We start from the raw sequence: 25,337 nt of genomic DNA, 5'->3' as shown, positions 1-25,337 counted from the left end.
GACTGAGGTGGCAGCGACGTGACTTGGACTCCCTCAGAGCCCTGAGGGAGACAATATCTGGCACTGGAATTGGTGGGGACTGCCTCAGGTCCTTGGCAGGCATGGAAGGAGACTCCTCGGCCCAGGGCCACTTTGGGGGCATCACAGCAGGCATTGGTGCCTTCCCGAAATTAATCTCATGTGAAAATGGAGATCAAGGACTGTGCTTCCTAGACTTTCCACGGTGCTCGGCCCAGTCTTTCCCCAGTGCCAAAAGAGACTGACGATCCAGACCTGGAATGAGAAGAAACAAATACAGACTGGTCCCCACTGCCCAACTCGCCCTGGGAACCCGGTGGTGGAGAGAGTAGCACGGGACTGGTAGCCACCGGTTCTCCTTGCCCCAGAGGTGTCGACTCCCCCAAAACAGAGGTTGGGGGATTGGACTTCCTGTGACTGAAAATCTTGTCCAATTTATCCAGGTGTGCGGGGGCTCATCTGGACACAAGTGATACCCTATGACATTGTGCAACACCCCCATACACAAGATACAAACCTCATGGGGGTCTGTGATGGACCTGGTCCGGGGGGCATCGGCAAAAGCCCGATGCCATGTAAAAAAAAAAAACCAACCGACAAGCAGGTGACAGTCGGCGGCCACTGGCAGACTGCACCATCTGGAATCAACCACAATGGAGGTACAACTTACCACGATGCTCTCTAAGGCTGGGAGAGGAGACTAGGGACCCAGCCTGGGGGAAAACAAAAGACTGAGAAGAAACTAATGTGGAAGGTTTCCAACAAAACCAGCGCAAACTCCACATCCTCGAGATGAAAGCTCCATAGAAAAGAGACTAAAGAGGGACCTGCGTGAACATGTGGATAGTGGCATGCTGGGCATGCTCAGTGTGCCTAGTCAAAGTTCTAGAAAATTTGACGTAAGTTTTCCTTGCCGTGCTCCGTCCGATGTCACCTACATGTGAGGACTGCCATCCTGCTTGTCCTAGGAGAAAAATCTATACCCTTTTTCCTGTAGACGAACAGGTTTGATCACCCTGGCCTCTAAGAGGGGAATTCCTTTAGTAGTGGTAGCTGATGTTGAGATGTAGACCAAGAGCCTTTTGGTAGACAATCCAATTGGGGTTTCAATCGACATAATTTGTACCCATTCTGGATTATACCAAGAGCCCAGCTACCTGAAAGCCATACACAGGTAGATTCTCCAGAATGGACATTAGAATATTGGCTACATTTTCCTGGATCCAGTCAAAACCCCATCCCAGAATTTGAATGGTGAGTAAGCTGTGACTTAGGAGTCCTCTGCTCTCTGGGTCCAGAGCAAGGCCCTTGTTGTTGAATAATGCTTGCTCTGAGGTTAGAAGAGCCTCATCAGTACCCACTTAGTACCTTCTGTTGATGTGAAGGGCAGGTTAGAAGGTTTTGTAGAGATGATCTGAAGCATGGCACAATGATCTTTTAAGAAAGCGGTAGATTAAAAACTTCCTCTGTTGCAGGACATACTAGCAAGTCTGACCTGCAACCCTTCATGGAGATCTGAAGCTCGCAGCCATGAAATCCTGTGTGATCCAATCTCAATGGCAGTGGCACTCTATGCTGTCTCAAAAATATAGGTCAATCTGACCAAATGTTTTCCACACCCCTGACTCCAGCTCATTACACTTCTCATAAGGAAGAACGCTTGAAAGGGTCTTTAGATTTTGCAGAAACATTCACATGTACAGTGCATTCAGAAAGTATTCAGACCTTCAGTTGTTTCACATTGTTACATTACAGCCTTATTCTAAAATGAATATGCACTATTCCCTCCACAATCTACACACAATACCCTATAATGACAAAGCAAAAATCAGGTTTGTAGAAATCTGTGCAAATTAAAAATAATGAAATTACATTTACATAAGTATTCAGACATTCAAAGTTGAGCACAGGTGCCTCTTGTTTCCATGGATAATCCTGGAGATGTTTCTCCAACTTGACTGGAGTCCACCTGTGGTAAATTCAATTGAATGGACATGATTTGGAAAGGCACAATTTACACTGCTTGTCAGCAAAATCAAAGCCATGAAGTCAAAGGAATTGTCTGTAGAAGTCTGAGACAGGATTATGTCAAGTGACAGATCTCCCAAACAGTGGCCTCCATTATTCTTAAATGGAGGAAGTTCAGAAGAACCAGGACTTTTCCCTAGAGCTGTCCTGGTCCTGGCCCAAACTGAACAATCAGGAAAGAAGGGCCTTGGTCAGAAAGTGACCAAGAACCAGATGGTTATTCTGACAGAGCTCCAGAGTTCTGCTATAGAGATGGGAGAACTTTTCAGAAGGGCAACATCTCTGCTGCTCTCCAATCAGGCTATTTATGGTAGAGTAGCCAAACAGAAGCCACTCAGTTAAAAAAAAAAAAAAAAAAAAGAAAAGGCAGCCCACTTGGTGTTTGCCAAAAGGCACTTAAAAAGCACTCAGCATGAGAAACAAGATTCTCCTGTCGATGAAACCAAGACTGAACTCTTTGGCCTGAATGTCAAGTGTCATGTCTGTTTAACATTACACCTAGCAAATGCCATCCCTACTATGAAGAATGGTGTTGGCAGCATCATGCTGTGGGGATGTTTTTCAGCTGCAGGAACTGGGAGACTAGTCAGGATCAAGGGAAAGATGAACAGAGCAAGATAGAGATCCTTCTTGAAAAAAATGCTCCAGAGCGCTCTAGATCTCAGCCTGAGGCAACTATTCACCTTCCAACAGGACAACGACCCTAAGCACACACAAGGCAGGAGTAGCTTCAGGACAAGTCTGAGAATATCCTTGCGTTGCCCAGCCAGAGCCCAGACTTGACCTCAATCAAGCATCTCTAGAGATACTTGAAAATAGCTGTGTATCGATGCTCCTCATCTAACCTGACAGAGAGGCTTTGCAGAGAAGAATGGGAGAAAGTCCCCAAAATCCAAGTGTGCCAAGATTGTAGCATCATACTCAAGACAACTTGAGGCTTTAATCACTGCAAAAGTGCCTCAAAGTACTGAGTAAAAGGTCTGAATACTTAAGTAAATGTAATATTTCAGGATTATTTTTTTTTATTTGCACAAATTTCCACAAACTTGATTTTACCTTGTCATTATGGGATAGTGTGGGTAGATTGAGGAAAGCAAATGTTGCTTACCTGATGTAACAGGTGTTCTCACAGGACAGCAGGATGTTAGTCCTCACAAATGGGTGACATCGAGGATGGAGCCCTGTACGGAAAACTTTTCTGTCAAAGTTTCAACAAGCTTTGACTGACACTGGCACACTGGGTGCACTGAGCATGCCCAGCCTGCAATTATCCCTGTGAGCCACAGGTGTCTCCCTCAGTCTCGTCTTATAGCTAAAAAGCGCAAGCGAAACTAAAATAAAAGTATACAGACCCAACTCCGCGGGGTGGCGGGCGGGTTTCGTGAGGACTAACATCCTGCTGTCCTGTGAGAACACCTGTTACATCAGGTAAGCAACATTTGCTTTCTCACAGGACAAGCAGGATGGTAGTCCTCACAAATGGGTGAGTACCGAGCTGAGGATGCCCGGGAATGCACCAGATACACCGCAGATGCGCAAAGGCGTAACGACTGAGGTGGAAATGGGAACGGAGGGCATCCGCAACACCATAATGGGTTCGTGGAAGGATGTTGGGTAGTGAATTGAAAAAAGTAAGAGTAGACGGACTGGCCAAACATGGAGCATGCCGGCTAGTCAAATGTAAGCAATAATAGGCTGCGAAGGTATGGAGAGGACTCCAGGCTGCAACCTGATAAAAAAGTACAAGCAGCAGTAACCAAAGGGAAGCTGTTAAGGCTAAGACGGACACAACAGTATGTGGATACCCACAGTGTTGTAGTGAAATGTCTGCTTGTTGGTAGGAAAGGAAATATAGACCACTTAATCAGAAGGATTAGGTCTGTGTGGCCACTGGAAGTAGCAGCTTGACCCTTGCATGAAGGAAAGAGTCAAGTGGAATTCACATGGAATGCAGTGCAATGTAGATAGAATGTAAGCGCAGCATTACTGTCCAGGAATGTGGAAAACCCAGTCTCTCCCTAGGGCGAGAGAGAGAGGTTAGGAAAAATTAATAGAGTATTTCCTGAGGAAAGGAGATACAACATCTACCTGAAAAGGATAGAAAGTTGAATGCGTAGAACTACTCAGTGGCAGAGGAACGGAGTCAGGTGAGTATGGAAAGAGTGCATAACTCACGGACCCTGCTGGCAGGAATGACATTAAGAGGGAAAGAAGTTCCCTTGCCAAACTGTGGAAGAGAGGAATGGAAAGGCTCAAACGTAGAATGTATGAGACTTATAAGGAGAATATATATGTTCATTCCGTGATTAGAGAAATAGAGGCGGCTTGATCAGTGGATAATCCATGGTAAGCCGACTCAGAGAGGATTACCGAAAACGGGAACCCAACTCCCAAAACGATACACCTCCTAAGAGAAAGGTGTATCTATGTGGAGGATGTCTGGAGAACAGAATCCGAGGGAGTAAGAAAAAATGGTGGAAAAGTAAAAGGGGTAATACCTCTTTTTTTTTTTTTTTTTTTTTAGCGTCAGGAGGTAAAGCCTGTCATATTAAACGGCAAGATTTATGTTTAGAAGGTTTTGTGACGCTACCAGAACCTAAGAACATCAGTAAGTCTATGATTTGGGACTGACTGGTGAGGGAATAAAAGGTTACTGATATGATGGATTGAGAAGTATGGGAAGCATACTGATCTCAGTCAGGGAGTGGGGAAAAGAATACTGAACCCCATCCCAATTCAACATTAGAAGAATGCTGGCTACGAGAGGCAGCAGAAGAGATATATTGAAGAGGCCTTTGATGGAAGAAAAGGCATCTAAGGGAACGCATAGGAAACATGTGCAGGGAGCAGAACCTGTGCATCGTATGGAATGATGCAGACGCCGAGGAAAGTTTAGTTAAACTCAGCGTTAAAAGATTTGCCCTGTACACATGTAATTGAGACCATTCGAGAGGATAGAACCTACGTGGAGAAGGTCAGATAGAGCGTTCATTAAATCTCTTAGATATGTGGCCCAAGGACGCATGAAGTGAACAAGGGCCAAGGGTAGAGCTGCGCAGCTGTCTAGCAGAGCAGCTAAGAGGTAATGCGTGCTTATGAGTTGGAAAGCACATTGTCCCTATGCTGTCTGTCTGTATGCACAAAGAATTGTTGCAAAAGCAGTATTGGAAGGCATAAGGGCATAACTCATGGGTGCAACGTCCAGGAAGTTTATGAGAAACTATGCTGGAGTGCAATAGATGCATAATGGGTTGACAGCTTTCAGGAGAAACTTTATAACCCTAAGGAATTGCGAGCATGAGTCGAAGGAGACTAGGTCCTAGTTCGAACTGGGATAAGAATCAGGGACGAAAGCAATGAAACCACTTAGGTCCATTGAGTATAGAATGTCACTGAATATAACCCATAGCAGTTTTGAATTATGAGAAAAATGCATAGTGGGAAGAAACCCCATAGCCCAACCATGAAAAGTTGAAAGGCTGAGGTTATGGAAAATATGCGCAGGGACATATAACAATGTATCAGAATGTCTGTGCGCATGCTGGACAAGAGGGTCTTAAGACTGTGGTGTCCAGAAGTGTTACAGAAGGGATTTATGGCAGTGACAGTAATCCCAGTTAGTAAATGTATAGTGAGTCCTGAAAAAAGTGAGAGCTCCTTGCATGTACTGAAAGTGGTTAGCAGTAGTCTATGCAAGGAAAGTGAATGATGTTACACTCCGCAGAGAAAACAGCATTCACCAACAGTGATGCAAGAGACAGTTCACTTACCGAAGCTGGTGCCAGCGGCAGAGCTTGGGGTTGTAATGTTGACTCACCATAAAGCACATAGAAACATTAAAATAATGTACTTACTGCAGTATGGAGTGATGGTAACCAAAGATACCATTGTACCTGTGACGTCTAAAGAAAGTTGGATTTTCTTAGGTCCAGGATGTGCGGAGAGTAACTATTTTCTGTTAAAAGAAAGAATAGTGCAATTAAAACTCCCCAACCCCCCTCCCTTCTCCCCTCTGCACTTCGTAGCGCCTGGGGGAGTGTACCAGGACTTTGGTGCAAGGTGGGGTGGCCGCTCTGATATCTGACCAGATGGGAGACCAGGAGGTGTCCCAATGGAGGATATCATGTAGGCTCCTGCAGGTGTGTGAGCGGTAAGTGGTACCCGCATTTCTGTATGCTGTACAAGGGAGACACTGAGACCTGTGGCCAGGCCTCAAGGTGGACTTGTACATGGGGCAATGGTTGCTGAATCTCATGTTTAGCAGATCAGCCAATGCAGCTGGACCTTGGTTGGGAGGGAACCAAGAGTCAGAGCATTGGTCGGCACAGGGACTTGTTACTGACAAGAGAAGAAGCCCTGCTGCAATCCCAAGAAGATAGAGGGGTTCTCCTGATATTGTGGCTAACATAGCTAACATAGCGATATGTGACACTAATACAGTTCTAAAAGGCACATGACCCAGAACTTTTCGAACCACGGTCCGAATGGGAGAACACAACTCTATGGGAATGCCGCCGAAGCGGGTACTTACCATCCGACATGGATCGCCGCAAGACTAGCCGGTGAAGATTGTTGACTCCGACGGTCTCCGGAGTCCTCGAGGGTAAGGCCGGGGACGTAAACGTCCATCTCGCTCTGAAACCCGGTATGGTGGCACAGGTACAGAGGAGACAGGCCAGGCGTGAGTGGCGTTTAGACTGCTAAGTGTAACAGATGGCCATAGTCCCACACCACTTGACGGTGGGGCACGCCAGGAACAGAGGAGCCCTAACGGAACTCATGTTCCCTTCCCTCGTCACAGCGGCTCGATGTGTCGTGACGCCAATGCAGAAGCTGTCGGACCTGGATCCGGAAGTTCTGGATCACCAAGGACTGCCAAAACTGTAGGAACAGTGCTGATGGCAGTGGTGATGTCGCTCTGCCCGAGCGTTGTCCAGCCTGGAGAAGGATGGCACCGATGTGCTGGATGGCGTCAGCGGCGGACGATCACGATGTCGGCGATGATGGGTGCCACGGTGCTCGGCCCGGTCTTTCCCCAGCGCCGAGATGGAAGCCCTCGTCGTCCTGGAAGGCGATCGATGACGAACTGTCAGCACGCCTGCTCTGCTCCTGACACAATGGAGTGTCTTAAGCTAATACGGGGCTTAAAAAAGAACCCAAAGCGTGGAGCAATGTGAGGAGGCGAGGGTATTATGTGGCGGTGCTATGTCGGTATTGACGATATTGAAGGCAACCTAAGGGGCTTCGAGGCTATCATCAAAATGGGTATGAAAAATCGTCGATGACTGGCCAGGAGAATGATGACAGTGACGGGCACTGACAGCAGTGGCATAGGTATCTTTGAAACGATGTGGAATCGAATAATCGAAAAACATTGCCGTTATTGAAAAAGATACCGGCATCGACTGAGTCGAAGTCGAATCAATAGGGCGTCAAGGACACCGAAGGAAAACGGAGGTGTCGAGGGCATCGATGCATGGAGGCGGGCATTTATGCCGTTTGTGGCATGGCCACGGGCATCAACTATAGGGCCACAGACGTTGACGGTATCGATTTGGACAGACTCAGATTTCCAAGTGTACATGGCATCGGTGCCCCAGACACGTGTGTCGGTGGCATCGATATGGACACGTATGGAATCGATGGCATGGATCTCCCAGTCGATGAATTCCATCCCGGCATCAACGCCAGTCCTGGAATCGGCATGGGCATCGATGCCAGCCATAAGGCTGGCATTGGCATCAACGCCCATCCACGGAATCGAGCCGGCATGGATACCCACCGATGGGACCCACCTGGGCATCGAATTTCACCGATGGGAGCAGCCTGGCATCGACTGCCCTCGATGGATGCATTCTAACAGATGCCCATGGATGAAACACCTGGGCATCGGTGTCCATCGATGCAAAAGGACCTGGCACCGATGCCATCGGACAGCCATCCGGCACCAATGCCATCGACGGACAAGCCATCCGGCACCGATGCCCATCGATGGGGACCATCCGGCACCGATGTCCACCGATGGGGACCATCCGGCATCGATGCCCACCGATGAATCGATGTGGCACCGATGCCCACCGATGGAAAAGGGCTGGACATCGGTGGGGAGGATGGGGCATCGATGGCATCCCCAAAAGGGGGGGTGGCATCGATGAAGTGACCCTGGGATCATTAAAAAGTGTCTCGGGCAGCGGTGGCGGCGACCCGAGTATGCATGGCAGTGACTAACAGCATGTGCGTCAATGGCATGCATCCTGGTAGGGACGGCACCGAGGAAGCCCAAGGAAAAAAACAGTGCGTAGGAGGAAAAAGCCTGGTAGCACTGAAAAGCAAAAAACATGGATAAAGGCATCAGGGCACTGTGGGGGGAGGGGCGCTGATGACATATAAAAGCCCAGGGCGGTTTAGGAGGGTCCCGGTGTAGCGATAGGGTATCGACTGCGTGAGGGTACCAGGGAACGAAGGACTTGAAGCTACAGAGGTCCTAAAGTTAAGGAAAAAATCCCTACCCCACTAGCATAAGCAAGCAGAGTGTCACAGAGATACTCGCAAGCTGTTTAAAGCTAACTGAAAAATGGGGGAAGGGAAGGCTTCAGTCAGTTAACAGCCTTAAGATAGTGACAGGAACCGACCGAAAAATAAGAATTAGCACTCACCGAGCGTCGTAAAAACGTACGCGGAGGGAGACCTGTGCAGGGAAAAGTGTTTTTTGAAGTGAAAAGTTAAGTGTTTCCATGAGGTAATTAGTTAAAAAATCCTCACAGAGCTCCAACCGCTATGCTGACTGCAGAGCGGAAAAAAGAAGACTGAGGGAGACACCTGTGGCTCACAGGGATAATTGCAGGCTGGGCATGCTCAGTGCACCCAGTGTGCCAGTGTCAGTCAAAGCTTGTTGAAACTTTGACAGAAAAGTTTTCCGTACAGGGCTCCATCCTCGATGTCACCCATTTGTGAGGACTACCATCCTGCTTGTCCTGTGAGAAGAACATGCACATTCATTTTAGAATAAAACTGTTACATAACAAAATGTTGAAAAAAAGAAGGGATTTGAATACTTTCTGAATGCACTGTATTTTCCCATGAAAAATTGGTAGGACAATATATGGGAAGAGAGCATAGCATTTTGATAAATCTTACTCCTAAGGTGATCAAGGGTGTGTGATGCATACCTAGAGTGTAAAGAGAAGTTCTCTTTGCCTTCCTGAAAGCAAGTTTCACCTTGACAAGTGAGGCAGTTATTTATTCAAATCTAGGAGCTTTCTGGACTTGATACAGTGTGAGGGGGGGGGGGGGGGGTTATGTCTCATATTCTTAACTATACCTCTCATAACCATCTTATGGATAAGCACTGCCACAACATCCTTAGCAGGGGCAGGGGTTCAGGAATTGAAGGATGTTAAACATCTGTGTCATAGGCTCAATCTCTTTTGCCAACTGAAATTGAGTATCAGCCATGTCATTGATAAACCCTGAGAAGAGGTCCTCATCTGGTGGAGACTACTTAGTAAAAAAAAAAAAAAGTTCACAAAGCAGCTCTCTTACCTGGGTTATTAATCAGTCACGGAGCTAATAAACTAAAATGTTTATTATTGAAAAGGAACAGTGAGCATAAATATTTAAAAACCGCAAGAGCAAATAGTTGGTATTTGATAGTATTTATGATTTATGCTTTTATTCTTATTTGATTCCTTTTATGCTTTTTAACGACTTTGTAACTATGTATTTATGTTTTCAAGTCTTATCTTCTAATGTTATTTATTCTATTTTACTTAAACTTTTAGTAACATTTTGAAATAATTTTATTCTATTTTTACAGTGCGCTTTGTAAACAGTTGTGATGGTGTTTCCAAACGGCGGTATAGAAAATAAATAAAAACTGCAATACTACAGGAAGAGAAAAAGAAAGGGATTTTCACAGTATTACTAACTGCTGCACTTAAATTCACTTGTCTACAGCATTAAAGGCTACGTTCTCTCGATCAGATATAAGGGTTCTGTTTAACATTTTCTTATCAGCACACAGCAGCATCTCCCAGTGAATCATTAACTATTACTCTACCTCTTCTCAGTTCAATGTCAGCAGCTCATTCTGTCTCAAGGATTAACTCAGACAGCTCTAGCTATTACTGCTGCAGAACAGTGTACTATTATGCTGTATCTGCTATTTAAATAGAAAATAAGAAGTTTTTAAAGAGAAAAGTTTCACAAGGTAGAAAAATGATAGCTGAAATCCCTGTTTTGCCGTACTATCAGAACAGAAAGAAAAATATATTACCTACTGTAGTCCCATATTAGAGAGAAAATACAATTCTCTCCCAGTCCCCCCTTCCTCCTCCCCAGTATGAGTTAGTTAAGATGGTGAGAATGGAGAAGACAGACAATAGAGACAGAAGGTACAACAGACAATTGTGTACAAAATCAGCACGTAACTTGGAAGGTTCTGAATATTTTTGCTAGAAAAGATAAGACACACGGTACTGCTTAAAGAAATTACAGGCATGTGGGCTGTTAGGTAGCCTTCCCTCTATACTCCTCCTTACTAGAAGCAGCCTGGAACACCTCACAGCCTACAGTCCTCCTCTGAGCCCTCCCTTTTCTAACTTGAAGCCTGTAATCTTCAAGGTCACAAGGAGGCAGACAAATTGAAAACAAGACTTAATTAAAAGCATAAGAACACTACTTACTCGAAAGCCAGCTAGCAGATTAAGAGTTAAATCTTGATTTTGAAGCACAGCACAAGTAGTTTTGGCAAAAGCTAAGAGCTAACACACCTGGCATATACCCATATTAGTTTCAGTAAAACTAATCTATTAAGTAGACAATATTTACAGGTCCTTTATATAGTGATTTAACAGTAGTGATTAATTGTTACCTGATATATGACAATAGTGATACATATGTAGATTTTTGGTTAGGTTTAGAGAAAATGCAGAGCTAGTGGTCACACACATGAGAGAATGTCTGTACAAGATGGAGATTCAGAGTGGCCCAGAAAACATTCACAGTAGTCTTTCCTTAATTTTTTTGGCAAAACTTCAGGAGTTAGAAAAAGGAAATGGTTCTAAGAATGCTCCAGCCAAGTACATAATAAAAAGATACCATGTGGGATGTGGTGAGAGAATGCTGACCAGAGCTGAACAAAGAGAAAAGATTCAGTCTCTGGTATTGTATACCTGATTATTTGCTCCCAAGCACTCTCATGTTTGGTTTTGTGCAAATATTATACAGAAAATGTAGCTTTCACAATAAACAGTCCATATTTTTTTTGCATGATCCAGACTGCAAAGCAAATACCTCATTCTAAAACCCATTTCAGTAGCCAAACACACCCAGTTGCTTATTCTATCCAAAAGCAAACCCTCTTTACTTCCCCAACTGTCAGCTTGCTCAGAAACTAAGTGGATGCTAGAAGTTTTTGTGGAAACAAACTTCCCTCTTACTAAAACAAGATAAGAAAATTATTCCTTACCTGCTAATTTTCGTTCCTGTAGTACTTAGGATCAGTCCAGACCGTGGGTTATGTCCCCCGTCCAGCAGATGGAGTCAGAGCAAACTTCCAGGGGTGCTGACATATAAGCCTGTGCACCCCCTAGGGATCCTCAGTATCGAGAATATCAAAGCCCAGAGCCAGAAATACTGGACAGGAAAGTAGGAAGGATCAAGCGCCAAACAAATTGTAACCACAGAACAAATAACCAATGCAACTTGCAATGCGAACTGTGAAAGAACTAAGTAAGAACACCAACATCAGGATGTAGAAATATGAGAGACAGAGGGTAAAAAACATACACGAGCAGGTGTCTGACATGAATTTAGAAAAACCCCGGGCGGGCGTCTGGACTGATCCTAAGTACTACAGGAACGAAAATTAGCAGGTAAGGAATAATTTTCTTTTCCCTGTACGTACTAGGATCAGTCCAGACCGTGGGATGTACCAAAGCTTCCCTAAACCGGGTGGGTCCCTGAAGACCCTGCTCGAAGAACCCTGTCTCCAAATGAACCCGAATCACCAACCGGTAGTTGTAACCGGTAATGCTTCGAGAAGGTATGCAGCGACTTCCATGTCGCCGCGCGACAGATTTCCTGAAGGGGAACATGTTGAGACTCTGCCCGGGACGTGGCCAGGGCACGTAACGAATGAGCCCGGACTCCCTCCGGGGGCGCCTTCCCGGCACCGATGTAGGCCGAGGAAACCGCATCCTTGAGCCAACGTGCGATAGTCGTCTTAGACGCTTGCCGTCCTTTCTTATTGCCGGACCAGAGCACGAAGAGATGGTCGGAAGCCCGGAACTCATTGGTCACTTCCAAGTAGTGCAGCAAACAGCGCTTCACATCGAGACGCCGAAGGGCCTGAGGCGCATCCGACGGGAAGGCCGGCAACTCCACCCACTGGTTCAGGTGGAAGGACGACACCACTTTAGGTAGGAAAGAAGGCACCGTACGAATAGAAACTCCCGAATCCGTGAAGCGTAGAAACGGTTCCCGGCACGAAAGCGCCTGGAGCTCGGAGATGCGTCTCGCCGAGGCTATGGCGACCAGGAACACCGTCTTAAGTGTGACATCTTTGAGGGAGGCCTGCCGCAGTGGCTCGTAGGGAGCCTGTCCAAGGAGACGGAGAACCAGGTTGAGATTCCAGGAGGGATAGGGATGCCGCACCGGCGGCCGCAGGTGTTTGACTCCCTTGAGGAAGCGCGAGACGTCCGGATGAGACGAAAGGTCAGATTGTCCCGTGGTACGAGCCAGAGAGGCTAGAGCCGAGACTTGCACACGCAGGGAGTTGTAGGAGAGACCTTTCTCCAAGCCCTCCTGGAGAGAGGCTAGGACCTGACGGAGCGAAGGTGTGGTCGCGGATGCTCCGTGCCCCGCACACCAGATCTCAAACACCTTCCAGACCAGGACATAGGCGACCGAAGTGGAGGTCTTACGAGCCTTGAGCAGCGTGTCTACCACGGTTACTGTGTATCCTTTGCGCAGGAGACTCTGCCTCTCAAAAGCCAAGCCGCGAGACAAAAGTGTTCCGCCTGGTCCGAAAATACCGGGCCCTGATGGAGCAGCCGCGGGAGGTGTGACAACCGTAGGGGTCCGTCCACTACCAAGTTGAGGAGATCCGCAAACCACGGACGCCGCGGCCACTCTGGCGCCACCAGGATGACCTGCCCTGGATGATCCTCTATCTTCCGCACCACCTTGCCCACCAGGGGCCACGGAGGAAAGACGTACAGCCGAAGACGAGGGGGCCAAGGTAGAACCAGGGCGTCCACTCCTTCCGCCCCGTGGTCCCTTCTGCGACTGTAGAACCGCGGGGCCTTTGTATTGCAAGCCGTCGCCATGAGATCCATGGCGGGCGTTCCCCAGCGCCGAGTGATGAGTGACATTGCCTCGTCGGAGAGAGCCCATTCCCCTGGGTCCAGCGTCTGCCGACTCAGGTAGTCCGCCTGAATATTGTCCACACCTGCGATGTGGGAGGCCGCTAGGCGGTCGAGAAACTGCTCCGCCCAGGCCATGAGACGAGCCGCTTCGACGGCCACACCCGGGCTCTTGGTGCCTCCCTGACGGTTGATGTAGGCTACCGTGGTCGCATTGTCCGAGAGAACGCGGACCGCCCGCTGTCGGATGAGGGGCAGAAATTGAATGAGAGCCAACCGGACTGCCCTGGTCTCCAGGCGGTTGATCGACCAGGCTTTCTGTTCCTGTGTCCACTGCCCCTGGGCCGAGCTTCGAAGACATACGGCCCCCCAGCCGGACAAACTGGCATCTGTAGTGACCACGATCCAGTCCGGCGACTCCAGGGGGCACCCCTGTGCCAAGTTCCTGGGGTCCAGCCACCAACGAAGGCTGAGTCTGGCCGCCGGCGGAAGGGGTAGAATCGCCTGATAGTCCTGCGAGACCGGTTTCCACCGCGAGAGTAGCGCCATCTGTAGGGGCCTCAGGTGTGCGAAGGCCCACGGCACGAGGTTGATGGCGAAAGCCATCGATCCCAGGATCTGCAGATAATCCCTCGCTGTTGGAACTGGGAGAGCGACAAAGTTGCAAATCTGCTCTCTGAGCATCTGGGCCTTGTCCGGTCGCAAGAAGACCGTGCCTTGAGCGGTGTCGAAGTGCGCGCCCAGGAAGTCCAACTGCTGCGACGGAAGGAGACTGCTCTTGCCGAAGTTGACTACCCAGCCGAGAGACTGCAGAAAGCCGACCACCCTGTCGACTGCTTGCTGCCCTTGAGAGAAGGTCTTCGCTCGGATGAGCCAGTCGTCCAGGTATGGATGTACTAAAATCCCCTCTCTTCGGAGCGCGGCCGCCACAACCACCATTATCTTGGTGAACGTCCTGGGCGCCGTTGCCAACCCGAAAGGGAGGGCCTGGAACTGGAAGTGTTGATCCAGTATCTTGAAGCGGAGGAGCCGGTGATGGACCGGGTGGATCGGAATGTGTAAGTAAGCCTCCGTCAAATCCAGGGAGGCCAGAAACTCCCCCTGATGAACCGCCGCGATGACTGACCGAAGAGTTTCCATACGGAACCGGGGTATCCGGAGGGCCTTGTTGACTTCCTTGAGGTCTAAGATGGGACGAAAGGATCCATCTTTCTTGGGCACCACGAAGTAAATGGAATAATGACCCGAGCCCACTTCTCCGGAGGGGACGGGTGAGATGGCCCCCAGGGCTAGGAGACGGTGCAGTGTGCTTTGTACTCCCGCACGCTTGTGACTCGCCCCGCAGGGTGAGAAGATGAATCTGTCTTTGGGAGGATACCGCAAATCCAAAGCGTAGCCTTGCCTTAGAATGTCTAGGACCCATTGGTCCGTGGTGATGTTGGCCCACTCCTCGTAAAACCAGGCTAGTCGTCCTCCGATCCTCTGGAGGGGGGAGTGAGCCGGCCTGACATCATTGGGTAGACTTGCCGGAGGGACCCGGAGCCGAGGAGTCCCTGGGTGGTCTGCGGCCCCGAAAGGACCGAGACCATGACTGAGACCTGTTCGAGGGATTTCTCGGCCCCTGAGACCTGGGACCCCGAAATCGCCGTTGAGAGCGGGACCGATTCCTGGAGAAGGAAGTAGCCGGACGATACGACCGCTGGCGGTCCTCGGGCAACCTGTGTACGGAATTTTCCCCTAGGGATTTGATGATCTGGTCAAGATCCTCACCGAAGAGGAACCTACCCTTGAAAGGTAGCGACCCTAGGCTGGATTTGGACGAAGCGTCCGCCGCCCAGTTACGAAGCCACAGCAGGCGCCTGGCGGAAACAGCCGAAACCATGGTCCTCGCCAGGACTCGCAGTAAATCGTGGAGGGCATCAGCCCCGTAGGCAATGACGGCCTCCAGCCGGTCCGCTTGCGCCGCCTCTTCCGGTGGTAGTTGCTGTGAAGTCAGGAGCTGCTGTACCCACCGAAGCCCGGCACGCTGGGTAAGGGAGCCACAGATAGCCGCACGGACCCCTAGCGCCGAGACCTCGAAAATCTTTTTGAGGCAGACTTCCAGCTTTCTGTCCTGTACATCCCGGAGGGCCGTTCCCCCTGTCACGGGAATTGTGGTCCTCTTCGTGACGGCAGAGACTGCCGAGTCGACCTTGGGTACTTTGAGCAGATCCAAGAAATCGCCGGGAAGAGGGTAAAGTTTGTCCATCGCTCTGCCCACTCTGAGCGAGGCCTCCGGCGTGTCCCACTCCCGCACCAAAAGATGAAGGAACGACTCATGAATCGGGAACGTTCGCGCCAGAGGACGTAAGCCCGCCAGGACCGGGTCCCCTTTTGAGCTAGCGGAGGCTACGGAGGGGGCTGGGAGCCCCGGCGGTTCGACGGGCGGATCGAGATCCAATTCCTGGAGGACGTGTGGGATGAGGTCCGATAGCTCCTCCTTACGGAAGATCCGGAGCACCCGTGGGTCGTCACACTCCAGGTGCGCTGCCAGGAGCGAGTCATCATCAGCCGTGGAGGCCGGATCATTCCCAGGGTCCTGCGTTGGGTCCACTCCGCTGGGTGGGAGAGCCAGGAGCGTCTTATGGCCAGCCCCAGATGGCGCTGGATTGGCCCCCCCCCCCATAAGTCGGGGAATCTTCGCGGGCGTGGGGTTCGCTGGAGCACCCCCTGGGGATCCCCCCGCCGGCTGCAGGCTTTGGAGGTACGCCTGGTGCATCAAAAGAACAAAGTCCGCCGTAAACCCCCCTGCCGGTGGAGGGACTGCGAGAGAGAGGTCCGTGGAGGGGCCCGCAGCAATGGAGGGAGACGATGGCGCCGGTATCGGCCTGAAACGCGGCGAAAAACCATGTTGGGACTCCTCCGCCTCCGAATCAGCCGCGCTCTCCAGCTCTAAGATGGCCGCCGCTCCCGCCAAAGAAGGGGGCGGGGCCTTTCCCCTGGAGCCGCGGCGATCGGAGCTTGCCGGCGAAAAGGTCGGGGAAGCCGTTCCGGTCTCTCCCCCGGGGAGGCCAACCCCGGAGAACCCGTCTCGCGATGCGCCCTGCCCCGGGTCGGGGCCGGGAGACCCCTTAGAGCGCTGCATGGCGCGCGGCCGGAACGACGATTCCCCTCAGCGACCGCCCCTAGGCCGGAGCTGAGCACTGCGCGCCGCGGGAGGAGCGAGCTCGTCCGCCCAGGCTCAACCAGGCACCCTCCCCGTAGGAGCAGCAGGGGAATGAGACTTCCCTGCTGCCGCGGCCCCGGGGAATGAACGTCGCGGGGCCGAGAGGGGGGGAGTGCGAATCGCGGCGCGCCGGAGGGGAGAGGCTGGCTCCACCAGCATCCACCTAAGCCATCCGACGGCGATCCTGTAAGGAACAAAAATTTTACACAAAAATCACCGCCGGAAGGAAGGAGAAGAGGGAGAAACAGGTAGGCAAGAACAACATACCCAGTCCCGCTGGCAAGCTGACTAGGACAGGGAGGCCCGGGCAGGGCTCCAGGCTCCCTGAAGTGAGAGGAAAAGAAAAATTTCCCTTCTTTTTTTTTTTTTTGTTTTTCTATTTAATAAATTTAGCAGCCCAGGTCCGCTTGATCCAGTGAAAGAAGAAATAGGAGAGAGAGAGATGTAGCAAAGCCACACACTGGGGAAGCAAAGGTTCCCCCACTCACATCTGCTGGAGTCAGAGAGATACTGAGGATCCCTAGGGGGTGCACAGGCTTATATGTCAGCACCCCTGGAAGTTTGCTCTGACTCCATCTGCTGGACGGGGGACATAACCCACGGTCTGGACTGATCCTAGTACGTACAGGGAAAGTGAAATCACCATAAGAGCATTTTCACAACACTCCATACCTCTCCAGTATTTCAATGGACAACCATAATAACGTAAAAGATCTGAACTGGATTCGTACAGCCTCAGCTGAACTAACAACTCATCTCCACCATGCACTTACCCTTGAGGAGTGTCAGCACTGATGCTCGGAGGAGAATTTGCTGGTGGTGGTGTAGCCTGTTGTCTTGGAAGATTGCTTGTGGGAGCTGCAGCACTACAGCCTAGCAATGCTTCAGACACAGTTGGAACTGACTGTACAGGACACAGAGTTGGAGGAAGCTACAATAGATAAGACCACAAAAGACTTGTTCAATATCTTTTAAAACAAGAAAGATATGCCAAATAAAACAGATGAGTTCAGGGTCCAGCCCAGGTTCAAAAACAAGGTGGCAAGACCCTGCTCAAGTGGGTGAAAAAGTAATCTTATGGTCAGCCTGATCAGTGCCATATGCTCCCATGTGGGAGATCTAGGTTTGATTTTTGAGCCCATCATTTGATGCCTGGGCTAGCTAAGGTTGGGATAACTGGGACAACACTTAGTGACTAGATGGTACATGGCAGGTTCCAGAAGGCACCATGGTTTGTTGCCCCTAAACAATTACAGTTGCTACAAATGCTGGGGATAAAGACCCAATGTTAAAAATGGAAAAAACTCCCAAAACAGCTGCAAACTAAAGCTCATGGCACCACAGTTCAGTGTAAGATAGTTCCAATTTAAGCCGTATTTAAGCCGTAATTAATATATTTAAAGCCGTAATTAAGCCATGTTTATCTGTTTAATGTATAAAGCCCTGGCCAATCAAGCCCCGGGCGAGTTACCGTTATTTGTAAACCGGAGTGATTTGTATCTCATACAGGAATTTCGGTATAGAAAAATTATAAATAAATAATAAATAAATTGCACTGGAAGTCCAAAAAGACTAAAAGGAAACTCCAAGCCAAACAAGATCAAAGCAAACCAAACGTATTGTAGTCCTAATGTAATTTTATTTCATTCTGGTTTTTATGAATTTAGAAGCAGCAGGATAATTAAGCCCAGACCATTTAAAAGGAGGAATAGTTAAAAGGAGAAATTACTACTTACCTGATAATTTCCTTTTCTTTAATATGGATAGGTTAATTCAGAGCCAGTGAGTTATGCACCTCTACCAGCAGATGGAGTCGGAGCAAAGTTGATGTCACAGTATATATACCCTTGCACAGACATCAGCCCGCCAGTATTCTCTGCAAAAGCCAACTGTGGACAAGCTAGCAAAAACTTGATTAACAAACAACCACTCGAGCACTCAGCTAACAGGAAACACTGAGCTCAAAGAGTTGCTTACCTATAACAGGTGTTCTCCCAGGGCAGCAGGATGTTAGTCCTCACATGTGGGTGACATCAGATGGAGCCCTGTCACGGAATACTTTTGTCAAAGTTTCTAGAACTTTGACTGGCATACTGAGCATGCCCAGAATGACACTAACCTTGTGGCCACACGGGGTTCCCCCTTCAGTCTCGTTTGTAGCAAAAAGTATGAGCGAAAAATAAAATAAGAAAACATTATCAAACCCAACTCCGCAGGGTGGCAGGCAGGTTTCGTGAGGACTAACATCCTGCTGTCCTGGGAGAACACATAGCAGACCTGTGCTCCTGGGGTGGGCAAAGGCATCCATGTTTGGTGCTCTTCGGTTCCTGTGCAGGGAGCAGAAGCGTTTCACTTTGCGGTTCTATTAGGATGCAAAGAGGTCGATATTCGGCTGCCCCTCTGGTGGAAGATTCTGCTCGCAACAGAGGGATCCAGAGACCAATCGTGGGGCTGGAAACTTTGGCTGAGGTAGTCCGCTACTGAATTCTGTGTGCCTGTCAAATAAGTGGCTCGCAGTAGTATTGAATGCAACAGGGCCCAGGCCCAAATCTGTGCTGCCTCTTGGCAGAGCAGGTAAGAGCCCGTGCCCCCCCTGTTTGTTCAGGTACCACATTGCAACTTGGTTGTCTGTTTGAATCAAGACTACCTTGTTCGAGAGGCAGTCCATGAATGCATAAAGGGAAGTTGATCTGATAAGTTGCTTCTGCTTTTATCCAAATCCCTTGGGTTTGAAGGCCTTCAACATGGGCTCCCCAACCTAGGTTGGAGGCATCCGTGGTTAAGGTCACGTGAGGTGGTGGTTGCTGGAAGGGAAAACCTGTTTGTAAGTTGGCCTTGTGAGTCAACCAGGCAAGGGACAGATGAAGCTGGCTCGTTATGGGGACAAGGGATGAAACTGGCTGAGTGGCTTGGTGCCACTGAGATTTTAAGAGTCCATTGTGTCATTCATGGCTAGGCGTACCATTGGGGTGACGTGGACTGTTGACGCCATATGGCCGAGAAAGTTGAGGAATTGGCGAACTGAGGCTGTTTGTCAACGGCGGATAGAGCTGGCGAGGTTGGACAGCATGGTTGTACGGTCGTCAGGTAAGAATCCCTTGGGCACAGTGGTGTTCAGTTCTGCTCCTATAAAGGAGAGATGGTGAGACTGTGTCAAGTGGGATTTTGGGTAGTTGATCAGAAACCCCAATGAGTGCAGCAAATGTATGGTGAGACCGAGGGAGTAGAGGGCTCCTTGCTTGGACTGGCTTTTTATGAGCCAGTCGTTTAGAAATGGAAAGACATGAATGCCTTTGCGATGTAACTGTGTAGCCACAACAGCCAGGCACTTCGTGAACACTCTGGGCACCAAGGCTAGGCCGAATGGAAGTACCTTGTATTGATAGTGCCTGTGACCTACTACAAATCGCAGGTATTTACGATGAGGAGCGAAGACTGCAATATGGGTGTATGCGCTCTGAAGGTCCAGAGAGCAGAGCCAATCCCCTTGTAGCAGAGGGAGCATGGTGCCCAGGGACACCATTCTGAACCATTCCTTGTGAAGAATTGTGTTTAAGGCACGGAGATCCAGAATAGGCCGGAGGCCGCCGGTCTTTTTTGGGATTAGGAAATACCTGGAGTAGAACCCCCTCCCTGTTGAGTTGAGGGAACCGGTTCTACGGCCCTGGCTGACAAGGGTCGAGAGCTATGACTCGAGAAGTCCTGTGTGATCATCCCAGCTCCAGGATGGAATGGGTGGGAAGTCTGGGAGTACAGACTGTAACAGTGGGTTATGATGGATAGTACCCACTGGTCCGTGGTAATTGGGTGCCAATTGGATGCAAAGTGGCAGAGGCGGCCTCCCACTGGTGAAATTAGTTGTGGGATCAAGGTGGGGGGATGGGACTGCTGCTCTCTGGAAAGGAGTCAAAATCCAGTCGCAGGACCAGCTTGTGGAGCTGGTTGTGCTCTAGGTGCCCTCGCTTGGCGTGCATGTCCTCTGAAGGGCCCAAGCTGGTCGAGCACGGGACATGGGAGAATATCTGCGTGGTCTGTAGAATTGCTTCCTGGTGTCCCTGCGGGCTACGGAGGGGGTATCTGAGGTGACAGTTGACGCAGGGTCTCAATGGTCCTTTAACTGGGCCACTGCATCTTGGATCTTGTCTCCGAACAGGTTTTCTCCTGTACAGGGGAGATCTGCAAGCTTGTCCTGCACCAGCGACCGTAGGTCTGAGGCCTTGAGCCAGGCCCAGCGCCTAGCACTAATGCCCGCTGCAGAGACTCTAGATACTGTTTCAAAAAAGAGTCATAAGCAGCTCAGATCTCCCTGATTTCAATCCTTTTTGCAGGATGGAAGACAAGGTCTCGATGTTGCTGTGGTAAGAACATAAGCAATTGCCATGTTGGGTCAGACCAAGAGTCCATCAAGCCCAGCATCCTGTTTCCAAAAGAGGCCAAACCAGGCCACAAGAAGCGGGCAATTACCCAAAAGCTAAGAAGATCCCTTGCTACTGACAATTAATAGCAGTGGCTATTCCCTAAGTAAACTTGATTAATAGCCGTTAATAGACTTCTCCTCCAAGAACTTTCCCAAACTTTTTTTAACCCAGCTACACTAACTGCATTAACCACATCCTCTGGCAACAAATTCCAGAGCTTTATTGTACAATGCGTGAAAAAGAATTTTCTCCTATTAGTCTTAAATGCACTACTTGCTAACTTCATGGAATGCCCCCTAGTCCTATTATTCGAAAGTGTAAATAACCGATTCACATCTACTCGTTCAAGACCTCTCATGATCTTAAAGATCTCTATCATATCCCCCCTCAGCCGTCTCTTCTCCAAGCTGAACAGCCCTAACCCTCCTTCAGCCTTTCCTCATAGAGGAGCTGTTCCATCCCCTTTATCATTTTGGTTGCCCTTCTCTGTACCTTCTCCATCGCAACTATATCTTTTTTGAGATGCGGCGAACAGAAATGAACACAGTATTCAAGGTGCAGTTTCACCATGGAGCAATATAGAGGCATTATGACATTTTCTGTTTTATTAACCATTCCCTTCCTAATAATTCCTAACATTCTGTTCGCTTTGACTGCTGCAGCACACTCAGCCGAAGATTTTAAAGTATTATCTACTAGATCTTTTTCCTGGGTGGTAGCTCCTAATATGGAACCTAACATCATGAAACTACAGCAAGGGTTATTTTTCCCTATATGCAACACCTTGCACTTGTCCATATTAAATTTCATCTGCCATTTGGATGCCCAATCTTCCAGTCTTGCAAGGTCCTCCTGTAATGTATCATAATCCGCTTGTGATTTAACTACTCTGAATAATTTTGTATCAACCGCAAATTCCTTTCCAGATCATTTATACACATGATGGGGCGGATTTTAAGAGCCCTGCTCGCCTAAATCCGCCCAAATCCGGGCGGATTTAGGCGAGCAGGGCCCTGCGCGCCGGTGAGCCTATTTTACATAGGCCTACCGGCGCGCGCAGAGCCCCGGGACTCGCGTTAAGTCCCGGGGTTTTCTGAGGGGGGCGTGTCGGGGGCGGGCCCGAACCGCGCGGCGTTTTCGGAGCATGTCGGAAGCGTTCCGGGGGCGGTCCCGGGGGCGTGGCTACGGCCCGGGGCGGTCCGGGGGCATGGCCGCGCCCTCCGGACCCGCCCCAGGTCGCGTCCCGGCGCGCTAGCGGCCCCGCTGGCGCGCAGGGATTTACGTCTCCCTCCGGGAGGCGTAAATCCCTCAACAAAAGTAAGGGGGGGGGGTTTAGACAGGGCCGGGCGGGTGGGTTAGGTAGGGGAAGGGAGGGGAAGGTGAGGGAACGGAGGTAGGCTGCGCGGCTCGGCGCGCGCCGGCTATACGGAATCGATAGCCTTGCGCGCGCCGATCCAGGATTTTAGCGGCTACGCGCGTATCTACTAAAATCCCGCGTACTTTTGCTTGCGCCTGATGCACCAGCAAAAGTACGCCAATTCGCGTGGTTTGAAAATCTACCCCAGCTTGAAAAGCACCGGTCCAAGTACAGATCCCTGAAGCATGCCACTGTTTACCCTTTTCCACTGAGAAAATTGACCATTTAATCCTACTTTGTTTCCTGTCTTTTAACCAGTTTGTAATCCACAAAAGGACATCGCCTCCTATCCCATGACTTTAGTTTTCTTAGAAGCCTCTCATGTGGGACTTGTCAAATGCTTTCTGAAAATCCAAATACTCTACATCTACCGGTTCACCTTTATCCACATGTTTATTAACCCCTTCAAAAAAATGAAGCAGATTTGTTAGGCAAGACTTCCCTTGGGTAAATCTATGTTGACAGTGTTCCATTAAACCATGTCTTTCTATATGCTCTACGATTTTGATCTTCAGAATAGTTTCCACTATTTTTCCCGGCACTGAAGTCAGGCTAACTGGTCTATAGTTACCCGGATCACTCCTGGAGCCTTTTTTAAATATTGGGGTTACATTGGCGAATTCCTGGATTTGTTTCCAGAGATTCCTGTTATATTGAGTCATGTATAACTGATACGCTGCTATTCGCACTATCAACATGGACCCTTGAAAGACTCTGTGCCCCAATGCATCGAATGCCTTCTGTTCCTTTCCAGAGGAGCAAGGAGTGTGGATGGGATCTTTTAGCTTTCTTTTGGGCCGATTCCACCATTACTGAATGGTGGGGCAATTGGCTTTTTTGAAATCCTGGGGCTTGTTGGACCAGGTAAGTAGCATCTGTCTTCCGGTTTACTGGAGGTACAGTACCTGGATGACCCCACCGGTGGTGCAAGAGGTCAAGTAGAACTTCGTGCACTGGTATCGCCATTACCTCTTTTGGAGCATCTACAAATTGTAAGACCTCCAACATTTTGTGGCGAGCGTCCTCCTCAGTTATCAGTGGAAATGGTATGGTTTCAGACATCTCTTTAACAAAGCTGGCAAAAGAGAGGTCTTCCAGGGGAGAAAGATGTCTTTCTTCCGGGGTTGAAGGCTCTGAGAGCAAATCATCGGAAGCTTGTGAGGAATGGTCAGAGGATGCCTCCTCCCATGAATCATATTTATTTAATTTTATATACAGATATTCGTGTTGGCTTCATATGTGTTTACATGTCAAGTCAAACAGCAAAATCAATTGGTAAACAATCTTAAAACAATCAGACATTAATAAATCAAAGGAGAGACAAAATTAAAATTGAATTCTAACTTGAAAAAGACTCAGAAAAACTAACTCATAAGGAGTTTCTTCCTCTACCACCGGGATTCCTGAGGGAGGAAGGATGCCAGAGCCTAGAGGGCAAGAAGGCATCGATGGATGTCAAGGTGGCATCGATGGATGCGGCATCAGCTTCGAAGGAGGCTGTGCTGGCATCAAGGGCACCGACAGTCCCGATGGCCCTGGAATGGGTTCCAGCATCGGTGGATCCCATACCGGGATCGGTCCGGAAGTCGCCTCCCTCCTCTGAGGAACCTGGTATGGGAATCAGGATCTGTGGTGGCCTCGATAGTAGACTCTGTGCCAGTGTATCCGATGGCACGGGCTGAGTTGGCAGGGCACCGCTGAGGGTGTCCAAGCGCTCGAGGAGTGGTGCGAACATAGAGGGCACCGGCGGCGACTGGAAGCCCCAAAGGGCATTCAGTGCCTGTTGGACTAATTTGTCCAACTCCTCCCTGAAGGCTGGTGTAGACAACACTGCACCTGGGGTAGGAGGCAGGCTAGGTATCACTGGAGGCTCCACAGGGGTCTGTGGAGGCTCAGTACCTGGCACCGATATCGGTGGGGGCTCCTCTCCCCCAGGCCCTCTTTGCAGGCGGCTCGATGGATATCTATGCTGCTGCGGTATCTGTGCCGGCACCGGGCAGGGACACACGTTAGTGCCGGTGCTTCCCTCTACGCTTGGTCCGGTCCTTCTCCAGCACAGAGGATGACGCTGCTGGTGCTTTCTAAGAAGTCTGTGACAGACGGTCACCCGCTCCACGATGTTCCTGGCAGAAAAAGTGTGAGAAATTTCTCAGAGCTCCTAAACCGCGAGGCAGCTTGCTGAATGAAAAAAAAAAAAAAAAAAAGAGCATACCCAGCATGTCACTAGCCTTGTGGCCATGTGGCCACAAGGCTAGTGACATGCTGGGTATGCTCAATGTGCCAGTCAAAGTTCTAGAAACTTTGACAAAAGTATTCCATGATGACAGGGCTCCATCTGATGTCACTCGCATGTGAGGACTACCATCCTGCTTGTCCTGGGAGAATGAGTGTAATAACACTATTCTAGGGCCCATCCTGCAGCGACCCGTGAAGAGAAGGCCCAGAGATAAGAGAGGCTGAGGGTCCATGAAGTGTGTGTATGAGATGAGTTGAGAGATTGCGTGTGTGTATGAGATGAGTTGAGAGATTGCGTGTGTGTATGAGATGAGTTGAGCGATTGTGTGACTGTGTGTGTGGGAGTGAGGACCTGAATGTTTGCAGAGACAGCATGTGAGAGCCTGTGTGTGTGAGTGTGAGACAGCATGTGACAGTGAGAGCCTGTGTGTATGAATGATTGTATGAGAGAGAGCATGTGACAGTGAGAGCCTGTGCTTGAGCAAGACAGCATGTGGGAGTGTGAGAGAGCCTGGGTGTGTGAGAGTCAGACAGCATGTGCAAGAGAGAGACTATGTATGAATGATTGTATGAGAGAGAGCATGGGAGAGTGAGAGCCTGTGTGTGAGAAAGAGAGAGAAAGCATGAGAGAATGAGAACTTGACTGTGTG

General features: G+C 49.5%; 1 protein-coding gene across 4 annotated transcripts in view; it reads right to left on the bottom strand.

The window, feature by feature from the left end:
• Window positions 1–25,337, bottom strand: part of KDM3A (lysine demethylase 3A) — a 546,931-nt gene that overhangs the window by 321,125 nt on the left and 200,469 nt on the right. For all 4 annotated transcript variants that reach the window (XM_029592841.1, XM_029592851.1, XM_029592832.1 and 1 more), the window contains one exon: window positions 17,391–17,548. In XM_029592841.1, coding sequence (XP_029448701.1) covers window positions 17,391–17,548 — 158 coding nt within the window. The remainder of the gene's footprint in view (window positions 1–17,390; window positions 17,549–25,337) is intronic.

The sequence above is a fragment of the Rhinatrema bivittatum genome, chromosome 1 (assembly GCF_901001135.1).
Source record: "Rhinatrema bivittatum chromosome 1, aRhiBiv1.1, whole genome shotgun sequence".
Lineage (NCBI taxonomy): Eukaryota > Metazoa > Chordata > Amphibia > Gymnophiona > Rhinatrematidae > Rhinatrema > Rhinatrema bivittatum.
The sequence above is the reverse complement of the archived record's forward strand: the minus strand, read 5'-3'. Positions and strand labels throughout refer to the sequence as shown.